Here is a 15922-nt window from a genome sequence, read left to right as displayed (position 1 = left end):
AGCATCTTCATCATACTATCAATCACAATTCCCTCTTAGTTAAAAGGAGTTAAGATCTAAAGTCTATAAGACTTCAGGCTACACACCCAGTAAAGCTCTTCTGTAATAATCTCTATTGTTAAAAGCTTTACACAAATAAAAATACAATGAATGACAGTCATTGTAATATTTTGGTCATATATATTTAAAGACTATAAATAGCAAAAATGAACAAAAGCAATGTATACATTTATATTGACAATGGCTCAGTGAAATTATAGGGTTTGAAACTTAACAAAGACTTTTATAGTGTGTGCATATAGAAACTCCTAGACACACACACCCATATGCATACATGAATGTAAAAGGTCACTTCTTGGAAATCTTTCTCATCTAGGGTGAGTTTATGACAGTGGATAAAGCAAATACGCAGAACACAAAACAAATAGTTTGTGCAAACACAAGGAAACCGGTCGCTGCCTAAAATACCAGCCAGACAAACATTAAATGCATATGAACAATGCATGTTAGGTTATGTGGTAAAGATAAATGACAGATCATATCGCAGGGAAAACTTTGGAAAAAGGGGTTTGACCTGAGAAGATGCACACAATGTGCAAAGTCTCATGAGATGACTACAACATCCTGATGAGAAAATGTACTAAAAAAACAACAAAAAACAGATAAGAAGTGTTGTCTTTTGCAGCCCGGAGCCTGTTATTTGAGAACAATGTCAGCCTATCATGACAGTCTGGCCAGTTTAAAGATACTCTGAGCATCTTACTGCAGATGGAACAGTATACAACAAATATACTAACTTTATGCCATATTATTTCTGAAAGAGCATATATTTAAACTTATGATGATGTCTTGCTACTTCAAATACACTGAAAAAATGATTCATTCAATTTACTCAATTTTTTAAGGTAAGTGGTTGCAATCAATTTATTTAAGCTACATTTAAACAAAAAAAATTAGAAAGGCAAAACAAAACAAAAAACTTTTGTTTAAATGTAGCTTAAATAAATTGATTGCAACCACTTACCTTAAAAAAATTAAGTAAATTGAATGAATACATTTTTTTCAGTGTAAAAAAACAAAAATGTTTGCATTGTTGCTGGTAAGTACTTCACTGAAATACAGACTGCAATATTGTAATATGCTGGGGCAGACAGCCATGTTTAAAGTACACAAGGAGGACGCATAACACTCACCCGCACATGTCTGAATTAAAGATAAATAAGACACTTTCCAAATTTGTCCCTCACAAAAGCGCACAAATGAAGCTCAAAGGACCACATCAAGTGCTGCATATTGGGGGTGTAAATGCCGTTTGCTAATTTCCTAACTTGTCATTTCGCTAACATTTTCATCCTAATGACTTACAGTTTACAAATTACAGGGACAAACCCCCGAAGCAGAGATGATGTGGGACACAAAAAACAGCCCATTACAATCCACGCCTCTTATAAACCTGCCCGCTGTCTAATCTAGATGATCCATTGATTTTCACTGTCTTAAATAGCCGCTTTTATATTGTGAAAGCACTTAAAGCTTGCGCAATAAACAGATGCATCAGTAATTAAACAGATGGATCTGAGGTCATGTTTTCCCCAGACAATGTCTGAACTTTTACTTGCATTTTTGTAGTTTGCATATACAAATTGCTTTCCAAACCAGTCAATCTCTGTCCATACCCACCCTGAAGCAACCTGGGGTTAAGTGTCTTGCCCCTTAAAGGGACACTCCACTTTTTTAAATAATATGCTCATTTTCCAGCTACCCTAGAGTTAAACATTACATTTTTACAGTTTTGGAATCCATTCAGTTGATCTCCGGGTCTGGCGATACCACTTTTAGCATATCTTAGCATAATCCATTGAATCTGATTAGACCATTAGCATGGCGCTAAAAAATAACCAAAGAGTTTTCCTATTTCCTGTGGTTACATCACGTACTAAGACCGACAGAAAATTAAAAGTTGCAATTTTCTATGCAGATATGGCTAGGAACTACTCTCATTCTGGCTTAATAATCAATGACTTTGCTGCCGTAACATGGCTGCAGCAGGCGCAATGATATTACGCAGAGATTGAAAATAGTCCCATGCTATAGAAAGTAACCAAGGAGACTATTTTCAGGCACTGCGTAATAACAATACGCCTGCTGCAGCCATTTTACGGCAGCAAAGTCATTGATCATTACGCCAGAATGAGAATATAGTTCCTAGCCATATCATTAAAATCGCAACTTTTAATTTAATTTTCCGTCAGTCTTAGTACACGATGTAACCACATAAGAGTCAAGTTTTAAATAGGAAAAAATATCAAAACTCTTTGGTTATTTTTTAGCGCCATGCTAATGGTCCAATCCGATTCAATGCATTATGCTAAGCTATGCTAAAAGTGTTAGCGCCAGGTCCGGAGATCAGCTGAATGGATTCCAAAATGGTAAAAATCAAATGTTTAACTCTAGGGGAGCTGGAAAATGAGCATATTTTCAAAAAAAGTGGTGTGTCCCTTTAAAGAGTCTTAAACTGCAACCTTTTGGTTACCAGCCAGGGTATTTGACAACTAAATTAAATTACCCCAAAACCACAAGTACTACGCTGTATATTTTCATCATGACAAATTAATGTTGACACTTATGATTAATAACAGTATCTACTGTAACTTTTCCCTGTTGGCAAAGATCCAAGAGCTGATCTCTGCAGTATTTTATTCCCATCATCAGCAATTCATCTTGTCTATTCATGGTAAAGCGCATATATACACCACAGAAGACTGAACAAATATCATCCTATAATAACAACAGCAATAAAACTATAAACGTTAACATCATAAACATCTCCCAAAGCGCCTGCCAACAGAGAAAAAAAAGCCTTCTCCTTCCAAGTCTAAATCCTATAAGGAGGACAGTAGGTGTCACAGTAAAATAAACAAGTGATGGATAAGGTATAGAGATACCTGACAAGTACACGCTGAATGCTTTTTTATCCCTTTTATCTTCTATTTCAAAACAAAAACTAACTTTCTCTCACAACAGGTATGTCTCAGACTTGTAAAAACTAAAAACTTAGTAGCACTTCTTGTATTATTAACTGTAAATGATAAAATGATTTGTAGTGTACTCTTTGTAAAATTGCTTTGGATAAAAGTGTCTAATGTAAATAGACTACAACAGAGTAGCTTAACAGTCTGGGTCAGACATGTGATATCAAATAATAATAACCCAAGCCAACGGCCTGAACATTCTGTTCAGTCTCTGTGCATATGCATACGTACATCTAAAACACACATCAAGAAGCGCTACTGAGCTGTTTTCATTTGTTGCTATGCGTGTGATCCAAAAATTTTTAATCCAGACAGAGTGAAAACAAAGAACACGTTTAGGTGTTAACAGCTCTCTCTCACACACACAGACGTGTCTTTTTAACACTTAATCACTTGTCATTATATTGTCTGATTTTACGAGAGTCTTTAGGGCCTTTGGTGTCACCGTACACAGCTTACAGACACGCACCTCCTGAGGCGCTATGCTCTGGCCCTACGCCATTAATCTCTTGAGGTCACGGCAGGTTCAGCGCGTGAAACTTGAATTACTGCATCAGGGACGGATCGCTCGTGTGCAGAATATGCTGTTAGTATTTGTATGTGCATGAGGGGAAGGCGACACACAGATGTACAAAAAGAAATAATAGAAAGATACACGCAAAGCATAAGGGAAAATTGTGTTACGATGTGTCTGCCCACACACAAACACAAATGTTTTGTAACAAACTTTACCCTATTTGTTTTCCTAATGCATATATGTGGTACGAAAATGATTTACAGTTAGGCCACAATAATGGCGCTTTTCCATGGCATATTACCCCACAATTTGGTTTGGGTCAGGTCGGGTCAGCTCACCTCACTTTGGCCTGGTTAGCCTTTCCATCGAGTTTATTAACACTTCGGAATTGAAGGGATTATAGGTGTGTCGTTATATTTGTGCTGCGTACTGCTGTGACATCATACAAGTGAGAGCGTCGTTGTACATTCCCATACATTCATTTATTCATGACCACCACAAATAGATGTTTGCACATCGCGTTTATCACTACCTCTGTCTCACATGACAGTTTCTGTACAAACACCCGTTTGTCTGTACAAACACCGTGACGTTGGTCGACGTGCTCCGCTGAGCCTAATTTAAGTTGCATTTAAAGGTGCAAAAGAGGATGTTTGTTTTATACATTTTTGCAATATTACTTAAAAATGTCTTTACTAAATGATAAAAGACTATTTATTAGGTGTACTGACAGTAATAATATTAATATACGTCATCTGTGCACAAGATAGTGCCTTAAAAACATCAGCCAATTGCTCATGCGGTCATCGCATCAGCGATTGGCCCTCTGGCTTGTCAATCACTGCCATTACGATCCTTGTGAGAGACGTGCGCGCTCCAGTAACTTTACACAGGCGACGCATGCGCATAGCGCATAAAACTCCGTCTTAAGTTTCGGTTTGTTTTCATTGTGGATCCTGCTTTCCTCCTCGAATTTGCACCATGGAAGAGAAAAAACCCAAAGTAGGACGCAAAAGAAAGACTTTTTTAAGCCGCTGGGAATAGGAGAAAATTGTCAGAAGAACGTAATGTAACCAGAGTCGTTATTGGAGAAACATTTCAACGCTGGAGAGCAATGAAGGAACAGAGAGGTGTCAAGACAGACTGGTATAGTGTTTCTGTTTCTCAACCTGTGGATGTTTCTCATCGTTAAAGGGAATTTGGGAACTTACAGCAAAGCACAGATGACAACAGGTTTACTCGAGACAGCGGAAGCTAGCATGAAGGTAAAGCTAATCTTTTACATTATAGTGATGACTCTTGTAGTGACGATCCTCTCAGACCAATCAGTGATCTACAGTGTTTTCGCGTCACGTTTTCGTATCAGCTCGAGTCGCTTGGAACCCTGACCGAGGTGGTACTAAAAAAGTAGCGGGTACTGCACCCAGTGGAAAAGCTCCCAAAGTAAGTTGACCCAACCCAAACCGTGGTGTACTATGCAATGGAAAAGCGCCATAAATATGGCGTTTAAACAGACCCAAAAGTCGCGCGCACAAAAACCACGCGCGAGCGCGAGATACGAGCGCGCAGAACACTATTCGCACGCGGACAAGCGTCCTCGCGAGCGCGCAGAACACTATCCGCGCGCGGAAAAGCGTCCCCGCGAGCGCGCAAAATACAGTTCGCGCGCGGTAAAGCGTCCTCGCGAGAGGGCACCTCCGCTCAACACGCACAAATGTAGTCACGCGAGCAAAGGCTTGGATGAGCGCTCGCTTGACTCTCTCTATGCTTTCACAGCTGCACCACACGCGCTCGCTCGATCAAGATGACTTTTGGGACTTTGGGGGCGGGACATTGACTGATGTCTCCGCTTCTGTGATTGGTTGTTTGATTTGATTAGTGACACGCATGATCTCTTGTTCCACTATCCGTATCCAGTCAATCTAGGTAGAGAAAACATGTTTTAATATGACCATTATGTCGGAGTAGGTAATTTATGTTAAAACATTAGTCTTGTTTAAACCATGCAATAAGCTCCCCTAACAAAAATGAACCATGGTTTTACTACAGTTAAAACCAAAAAAACATGGTTACTATAGTAAAACCATGGTTACCACAAAATAACCATGGTTTTGATAACCATGGTTTTTAAAAACCATAGTTAAACCATGGTAAGTGTAGTAAAACCATGGGGTTGTTGATAGTAATCAATACACCAAAAAACATGGTTACTACACTTTTACTACAATAAAACCATGGTTAATTTTATTAAGGGTCCAAACATAACCAAACAATAATGCTCATTTTAAGGTATTAATTTTGTTTGTTGTTTAATATGTAGATAATTTAACAACCATATTATGGCAAATGAAACTCATTGGGAAACTCAAATACAACAACAAAGTAAAATTAAATGCTATTTTGACCCTGAAAAGATACAGAATAAAACTAATATATTAAACAAAACTAGTATCTAGTTTTTTAGTTTTTTTATATAAACATATACACATACACATTTATACACACCAACACACCAGTCCATAATTTCTTTATAGTGAGTTGGTGTTTGTATGTATCATTTCTGGTAATCTTTGTTTACATATTCTTTACACTATACTATTTTGTTTTGTATATTTTAAAAAAATCTTACTGTTCCATTTGACATTTTTAACTCTCTCACATTTACTTCTTTTATTTGTACACAGCCCAACTGAAAATGCTATACATGTACAGTCTTTGTCATGCTGATAAGGTACACTAAAATTACAATTGTTAGATAATATCACCTTTTTTTATAAAGTTTTGTACAGGACTATACTAAAGTTTGCTAATGCTAAGTCCGAACCAACTATGTGACCTGACAATGTCAGTAGCCTACAGTATATATGCAAGATGATAAACAGTAAACATAATAAAATTGGCAATGTTGTTTGGTTTTGCAATCATTAAAATTACGTGCTCCGACATAATGGTCATATAAACATGTCTTCTCTACCTAGATTGACTGGATACGGATAGTGGAACAAGAGATCATGCGTGTCACTAATCAAATCAAACAACCAATCACAGAAGCGGAGACATCAGTCAATGTCCCGCCCCCAAAGTCCCAAAAGTCATCTTGATCGAGCGAGCGCGTGTGGTGCAGCTGTGAGAGCATAGAGAGAGTCGAGCGAGCGCTTATCCAAGCCTTTGCTCGCGTGACTACATTTGTGCATGCTGAGCGGAGGTGCCCTCTCGCGAGGACGCTTTTCCGCGCGCGAACTGTATTCTGCGCGCTCGCGGGGACGCTTTTCCGCGCGCAGATAGTGTTCTGCGCGCTCGCGAGGACGCTTGTCCGCGCGCGAATAGTGTTCTGCGCGCTCGTATCTCGCGCTCGCGCGTGGTTTTTGTGTGCGCGACTTTTGGGTCTGATTAAACGCCATAGAAAAAACCCAAAATAGGACGCAAAAGAAAGACTTTTTTAAGCTGCTGGGAATAGGAGAAAATTGTCAGAAGAACGTAATGTAACCAGAGTCGTTATTGGAGAAACATTTCAACGCTGGAGAGCAATGAAGGAACAGAGAGGTGTCAAGACAGACTGGTATAGTGTTTCTGTTTCTCAACCTGTGGATGTTTCTCATCGTTAAAGGGAATTTGGGAACTTACAGCAAAGCACAGATGACAACAGGTTTACTTGAGACAGCGGAAGCTAGCATGAAGGTAAAGCTAATCTTTTACATTATAGTGATGACTCTTGTAGTGACGATCCTCTCAGACCAATCAGTGATCTACAGTGTTTTCGCGTCACGTTTTCGTATCAGCTCGAGTCGCTTGGAACCCTGACCGAGGTGGTACTAAAAAAGTAGCGGGTACTGCACCCAGTGGAAAAGCTCCCAAAGTAAGTTGACCCAACCCAAACCGTGGTGTACTATGCAATGGAAAAGCGCCATAAAGGTGCTTTATGATACCATATGGTGCTTTTCCATTGCATAGTTCCCAACGGTTTGGTTTGGGGTTGGGTCAGCTTACTTTTATGAGCTTTATCATTGGGTGCAGTACGTAGTACCCGATACTTTTTTCGTACCACCTCGGTTGGGGTTCCAAGCGATCCGAGCTGATATGAAACGCGACGCGAAAACACTGTAGGTTACTGATTGGTCTGAGAGAATCGTCACTATCAGTGTCATTGCTATAATGTAATAGATTAAATTGTGGGGGACTGAGAAATAAATTAATGTATGGGGATGTATAGCATTCCAACAATGCTCTCACTTGCATGATATTACAGCAGAAGGCAGTGCAAATATAACGACACGCCTATAAACCCTCCCACTGCAAAGTGTTGCTAAACTCGATGGAAACGCTAACAACGCCAAAGTGAGGTGAGCCGACCCGACCTGACCCAAACCAAACCGTGGGTTACTATGCAATAGAAAAGTGCCAATAGAGGAACCATTTTTACCTGAATGGTTCCATAAAGAACCTTTCTGTTGCATCAAAGTTTTTGTAGTGAGGAAAAAAAGGTTTATAAAATTTTAAGAAAGAAACAGATGCAAAACTGGTTCTTCTATGGCATCGCTCTGAAGAAACATTTAAGCACCATGATTTTTAAAAGTGCACACTTAAAATGCAAGAAATGTACAGCATTGAATAACAAAACATAAAATGATTTTTACAAAACCTTTAGAATATCAATTATTATGCAAGTTTATATACTTTTTGCATCCCCTCATAGTTATTGGATTTTACATTATAGAATTATACATTAAACTAAATACAACAAAGAATATATACATATACAAGTACATTTACAGAACCAACCCTAAGGGTTTTAGCACACAAAAAAACTGTGCAAAAGGCAAACATTCAGATGCAGTGACAAATGCGTTCACCTGTCAAAAATCTTACACGATTGGTCTACTGTGTATCTGGGCAAGAAAGATTTCAGTGGCAGATGTACAGAAAGTGTGCTGTAATCTTGTCTAGTCTGAAAACCATGCCAGTATAAATACAAAGATTAATGCACGCATATAAGCATAAAGGAATTCTGTGCAATGCAAAACCTGTTGAAATGACAACAGATTCCAGCCTTGTCACGCATATTGACAAAAATCACGAATCAGCATTACACACAACAACGACTAAATGTATTTTACTTCCATTTTCTCACGGTCTATAACAGACCATTAACTGTATTGAGCAATGTGTGCATGGTGCCCGTGGCATGCCTGCCAACGACAAGGCATTGCTGTCAGATGCCCGCCGGTCAATAAGGTTCAGATAATCCTCAGGAGAACATTAAGAAACTATTTGTGTAAATAACCTATCTACAGCATTCTTCTGTTCTAATGTCATATCCATCAATGTCAACACTTTTCTGTCAGTACGCTTTTGTCAAGATCATGTAGCTGATCAGAACTGTTTTAAGACAAATACCTGAGGTATAAGAACAACAACATAATGTGCTTTACGGTAGCTCACGAGACGCCTTCAATAAATAAGTTACGGATCATGTGATTCCGTTTGGGAACAAATGCATAAACCAAAACCCTAAATATGCCTTAAGTCTCGAAAACAGACCTCGTACCTTAAGCAGACTGCCTTGAATTCGACCTCACATCCAACGTCACGTCCTGTTTTCCTGTTGTTATATGTTCTCCATTCACTCAAGGGAGAAAGTACACAAGGGGAGGAAAACCATGTTTGCAAACAATTCCAAGTAGTTTCCAATAATCTTCTAACCCTTAGTCTAGACGTCGAAACTTTTCCAGCTGTACTTCCTAAGGAACCAGACTTTGCCAAGTCTTTAAACTGAGGTGTCTTGTTGACTCATGGACTCATTTATGTGTTCATTTAAAGGTCATCGCTAATGTTCATAACGACATTTTTGCATTTAAAATTATGGGCTGAGTGGCGAGACCGCAAATACTGTTGTGGTACTTTATGCAGCGGTCACACAGGAATTCTCATTCCATTGACTTCGAAACATGCCAAAATACGATTTATTTTCTCACAAGTTGCGTTTTTGGTCTGTCACATTCATATGCATATATCAAAAGTTAAAGGATGGGTGAATCGTGAACCGTGAATGCGTATCACGTCAAGACGTGACCAATAGATGATTGATACGTAACAATGTAACCTTTTCTAGTGAAGGAAAATTGAAAATAAAGTAAATCTGTACAATAACAATGAAAGTAGCATGTGTAGCACGTTGGAATAAAGGATGTGTGAATAATAAAACAACACTTCAGTGTGTGATGATATCTGTTTGCTGCCCATATAGGCAGATGTCCTGAAAATCCTGAAATGTGACCACAGCATCTGTTGTTTTATACTGTTCGAAACATATATTGTCGCGTATGCCTAATTATTTGCAAACAAATGCATGCATGCATCTTATTAAAAGTGACTTAAACTATGCACTTTTTGTGCCATTATGTGCTGCCTGAAAATGGAACCCATATTAGATTGATAGCGCACTGCTCTTCCAGTTGAGTTGCAGGAGTTACCAAAAACATTTAGCTGATAGTGCCATACAATCAAAAAAAAAAAAAATAGACTACAAAGCCACAGATAGGCTATCCCAAGGCAACTTTCAGAACTAAAATGATCCCTTTCACATGTAAAACAAAAACAGTGCCGAACAACACGGCGTTCAGAACATCACAAGATCTCACAACACCCGAGGTAAGGTCACCCAAAGTTAAGACTTTCAAAGCATCATTCAAAACAACATCTCTCCAAAGTGTTTGTGAATACCAGTGTGTAAAAATAGTAATTTTTTTCCATTCATAGGAGAGCTCAAGGCACTGCAATGTGGGAAAGGACAGAGAGGATAGCAAGAAGGAAGGAAGGGCCGAGACTGCTGGCGCAGAATCAGACTAATACACACACTCGCGAGCAGACGCAAGTGGAAACACAAGCAGCGTGTGAAAGGAAAGTGACTCGCATCTCCAGGAAAAGAGTCTCCGCTTAGAGGATGTTATGGGAAGATACGATGAGGCCGGTCGGAAACGAGATTGACACTTTTCCGTTCAGGATCTCGGGCTCGAAATATACATGCGTACGGCATCTCAAAAGGTCAACTGCATGCTGCTATCTAACAATAGTACACACTTCATAAGTATGGCTTTACAAACAACTCCTCTGACCCTGAAAGTCCAGGAGGAGTGCGAGAGATTAATCAGTCCTTGTTAGCTGTGTTCCATAACTTAGAGACCTTCAAAGGGGCCGTTTACACATTTTTTTAGCACATTTGGGGGTCCTGAATACGCAAACTAATTAAGACAGTTTTTAAAGAGTACATTTTTGAAAACAACTTCTTGTCGTCTTCGTGTAAACTACATAAATGCAGATCATTGTCTTGTTTGTATTTACTGCTTCTAAAATTTGAGAAAATCCTTCGCTACACCTTTAATGTGTAACTTTGTTCTTTTTTAAATGTTTGTAATTTCTTTATTTGTTATAAAATTTTTCCCACCCACTTTTTTGCTAATCCGAAAAATTATCCGATCCATACCTCAAAAACTGTAATGTGATCCAAACCGTGAATTTTGTGATCCCTCACACCCATAGTGTTTTGTCTTCGTGGATCCATGTAAACGCATTTTCCTTTCATCAGCGTTGAGGTGTGTATGTGAAATTTTTCAAAAACACAAAAGGAAAAAAAATTCTGCTTTTAACGTTGTGTAAACATAGCATGAGACAGCGATTTAGTTAAAATAAATCCTGACGTGTGACTTAATTTAAATAGTATTTACAAACTTTGAAATCGCACGTTCCACATGAAGCACGTAATATAACTATATTATCAGTGGTGTATAAAGACCTTATATAATGAACCGTATTGTTTTTATTATTTTAAAATTTTTATCTACATACACTGCGGGTCCCCTTACATTGAAGTCACTGTCATGTTCCTACAGTATCCCTAAGTGGAAAGCTTGTTTCATCCTTACATTGTTTCAAACTATGACATGTTTGTCCTGTGGCAGCTATCGTAGCTTCTCATTGCGTTTTGAAATTGAGCTTGGTTGCAATCCCACCACTAGATGGCGCTAAAAACTTTTACTGTACCTTTAAATGTTAAAACGTTACCTACGCAGGCAACTCACAAGATTGGAAACGTAGCTAACCTGTGCATGCGATGCAAGTTATGCAGCTTTCACATAGGACACCGTGTGCGCTGAGCTCGCAGCTGGGTTCAGCGCAGCCAAGATGAATACCCTGTTTGAATGGCCCGTTTCTATTGGTCACGCATGTATTCGTCACAGAGCGCAGTGCAAAAGTTAAACTATTTTGAACTTTGACCGCGGCGTGAGTGCAAGCAGTGCTCCGCTGCGCTCGCGCTTTGGTCGACGCAACAACAAACCGCCCTCGCGCGGCGCAAGCCACTGAAATAAATGGGTTTCATAGGGCAGGGCAGAGCACACCCTATGTGAAAGCCGCATTAGGACGAGAGCTTTCTGTAACAAAACTAGAAACATGCAAAGACAGACAAAATGTCAAAAAACATATAGTTTGTTAATCTCAAACCATGCACATTTCTTTTCCGTCGCACATAATGTTTTAGCTTAACTACACTCCGTTCCTATTAAATATTCTTACAAACATACGTGAGAACAGACTGAATATACCAAACGCACTGATGCTAAAAACCGAGTCTCATACTTGCAATAAATCAGTCATGCAACATCCCATGTGTATGTGACAGATAACAGCTCCAGGGCAGAGGGCGCCAATGTATGCATTAAGATCTTACATGCGACTCTGACGGCTGTGGCAGAGATCCAGGGCTCAGCACAGGAGATCCTGAGGGGCTGCAAAGTTCGGGGAAAGGGTTTGGAATAGCTGGCAAAGAAGCAGGACGAACCAGCGACTCTTCTTCTTGAAGACGCCTACAAAGGGTGACAGGCACAGAAAATACAGCATATATAAAAAAAAGTTTAATAAGTATTTAATTACTTAAACAGCTTGACCTTTTACATTAAACTTTTTAGACAATTTTATTGAAACTAACTAAATGTACATCATGTACTGTATATCTTAAGATATATGTGTTGCTGGGGATCAACCGCACTTTGCACTGTTAATACAGTGTAATACCTGTTACTTGTACTGTAAAGTCTAACCTGGTCTTGGTTTATCTCATTGATTCATTAACTATTCTGTGCTCCTGTAACTGCACCAAATCTGTATTTCAATCGTGCAGGGAATCAAAGCTAAAATTCCCCTATAATAATGAAACTTCAGCACTGTAAAGTGATACGTTCATGAAAAATAAAGTAGCCTTAGCCTACGCATTAAATTTTTATTACATTACGAATTCTACTACAGAATACATAAATGAAACCGAGAGGCAGCCGAAAATCAGTTCATGAACTCTCGCGGCGTTCAGCAGAGTTCAGCAGACGTACTCGCAGCCTACGGATGCTAAACCCATCTGCGAGTCTTTGATCTACATCAATGAGACCAGGAATAAAACATGACTGCCTCAACTCAGTTGGAGCCACCACAATAACTGAGAGAAAAACTGAGGGAATTTTTAAAATCTGACGCGTAGCAGGGGGTGTGCTGTTCAGAGTTCATGGCCAAGTCAGAACGAAACAAGACGCGTTTGTGAAACCTCTAAATGAACCCATCTCGGGGTAGATGTGTGTGAAACTACACCCTGCTGCCATGGAGATCAGTGAGGCTGGGATGAAAGACAGAACCATGAAAGTAACCAATAAAGTTGAGGTGTACATTAAGATCCAACTTACCACCGCCATGCAATTTATATTACATAACAGTCAATAATTGGACATGTTATTTATGGGTGATTCTCGCAAAATTAGACTTATGAGGAGTCATAAAAAAGTAAACGCTATCAAAATTAAAAGCATGCAGTTACAAACATCTCTTCATGTACTATTTTGCACATGATTTCAAATGACATCATATAAACATTTTTTTAGTTTTTTCCACATTTAAGGGAAAAGTTTTCATTACTGCAACGTGTCCATGACTGGATTTGGGTTCTTTGACATGGAAATATTTATTATAAAAAAATCTTAAAAAAAACAAGCTTCAGTGCATGTTATACTATAAACATTTACAGTAAAGAAACATGTGGTATTTGGTGATCATGTAGAGACAATAATAAGAATGTTCTCATCCCCGCAACCATTTTCAATCATTGTTTAAGCCCTCAAGGAACTAACATTTTCAAAAAAAAATTGTTGGAAGGGACAAAATTGACTGTGACACTCAAGATGGCTACCAGGTAAGCAGTTCTTATTTTTTCTCTCCAGATAAAAGTTAAAAATGTATTAAAACTTTTTAGTTCTCATTACCGAAACATGAGTTTGTAAATGCATATATATCATGTAATATCATGTTGCGGTAATGATAATTTTTGATAATGATAATCTAAGAAAAATATATATATTTCTATTGGAAATAGAGAGAGAGAGAGAGAGACACATTTCTTATTTTAATATATTTTACCTGACAGCCTGTATGTGCATTGGCTGAGATCGACGAAGCTTTTGGGCAGGAAGGTGGGGGACGGCCACTTTATTAGTAGGGGCCCGTGGCAGAAGGGCAACTCTACTGCCATGGACTTCACTGCCATCGTTTCTGTGCAAGAGGGGGGCGGAGTCAGCATGTAAGGTCCCGCAGGATGCATATGAGCTATCATAGGACGAAAGAGAGGCCATGTCATTCACCAGGGCCTCCAGATCTACATCATCATCTATAGCGAAGAGAAACAAAAAAATTGTTGTACCATGTCATTAATAAGGCACAGAATTGTATTATCAATTTTTTCTATAAAGCTCTTCTTAATATCATATTTTTGCATTATTGCAAAGCAAATACATTTTAGAACAAAGTAGAGACATAAGGAAAAACACTGAGAAATGAAATGATAAATAAATAGAACGCATGGTGGATTATTGCAAATAATACATTACCATCTGATACCATCACTGTACTAAGGCACAACCAACCACAGAACATTTTTGTACGGGTACATTTCCTTTTTTTTCCATTTTCATTCTCACACTGACAAACTGTCACCACCATGTTTGACTGGAATGTTCTTTCGCTTCATGCCAGATATAATGGGATGCATGTCATCCAAACCGTTCCATTTTTGACTCGTAAAACATCCCTCCAAAAGTCTTGGGGATCAGCCAGGTGCTTTTTGGCAAATGAGAGATGAGCGTTTATGTTCTTGGTTAGCAGTGGTTTCCACATTGCTCCTCTGTCAACCCACATTTCTTTGGAAGTTTTTTTAAGGCACACTGTGGCTTCCTGGATGATTTTAAGCTGAGCCACAGGACACATTTTGGCATTTTGGTCGTGGAAGATTCACTACTGTGTCCACTTGTTCTCCCCGTTCGGAGATTATGACTCTAACCACCATTCTGTGGTGTCCCAGATTTTTAAAAACGGCCTTGTAAATCTCTTCGAAATCGCCATTAGGTTTCCTGTCATCTATATCTAAAAGATCTTCCTTTCATTGTGGTATAATATGGTTGCTACGTCTTAGTGCTTTGTGGTGTAGTGGGATCTGGGATGATAATCAAACTAGTATGGCAAAAGGTTATACTTTTGAACCCAAAGTTTAAAACGCCAAGCTTCACCTCTAGTCAAACACTTAAATCAGCTAATCCAAGTCTTTTGCACTTTCAATTTTTTATTATTATTATTTTGAGGAGTTGGAGCTAAACTCTCCACAACTGCAGCGTGATCTAAACTGTTGAATAATAAGGATGACCTGAAAGCAATGTGTCACTAACAGCAATTTGCCACAAGGTGGCAGTATCAAGTTATTCGATTATACAGCATATTCAAGCGGTCAAGCCATTGGATCACAATTTCCAGTGTCCACTTGGCAAGACCCTTTATACCAGACTCAAAGCAATTCAAACTGACCTGACAACAATTTCTAAAATATATGCCATTAATCTTTCTTATTCATATACAACGTATCATGTGCTGTGAGTAAACCAGCAGGTGTTTTGGAAATTTGTTTGCTGTAGTTGACAGACACACACACATACACACGTACATGCATGCCATTACAGGCTTTGTTTAAAACAAATATGTCAGGTTTAATTTCTGCATTTCAATTATTTAATGACTGAATCATCTTGTATGCTTTAACCAACCACTGTTTCTGTTATTTTATTATGCAAACAAAAACATTGCATAATAAAGAACTAGAACCTGGCACAGGTCTAAGAACAACAACAAAGAAATCCTCATGAAATGCTTAAAAAGATGTCTACATGTACATGTAGTCTAAGTGCTGTGTAACACGTGTGGGTTTACTTTATTACTATTTAAGATATGCATAGATACAGAGGCAAATGTATGCAACAACTCTTGGCAGTGTAAGCTTGCCACTGAAAAAAGGAAGACC

At 38.7% G+C, this 15922-nt stretch overlaps 1 protein-coding gene across 1 annotated transcript in view; it reads right to left on the bottom strand.

Moving 5' to 3' along the window:
• The window catches only part of grb10a (growth factor receptor-bound protein 10a), a 53565-nt gene that overhangs the window by 22289 nt on the left and 15354 nt on the right, over positions 1–15922 (bottom strand). Inside the window, exons 4-5 of the mRNA XM_065288623.2 lie at positions 13999–14245; positions 12272–12407 (exon numbers count right to left, since the gene is read on the bottom strand). Coding sequence (XP_065144695.1) covers positions 12272–12407; positions 13999–14245 — 383 coding nt within the window. The remainder of the gene's footprint in view (positions 1–12271; positions 12408–13998; positions 14246–15922) is intronic.

This window comes from Paramisgurnus dabryanus, chromosome 19 (assembly GCF_030506205.2).
Source record: "Paramisgurnus dabryanus chromosome 19, PD_genome_1.1, whole genome shotgun sequence".
NCBI lineage: Eukaryota > Metazoa > Chordata > Actinopteri > Cypriniformes > Cobitidae > Paramisgurnus > Paramisgurnus dabryanus.
Note: the sequence above shows the minus strand (reverse complement) of the source record. Positions and strands in the feature narration are given on the sequence as shown.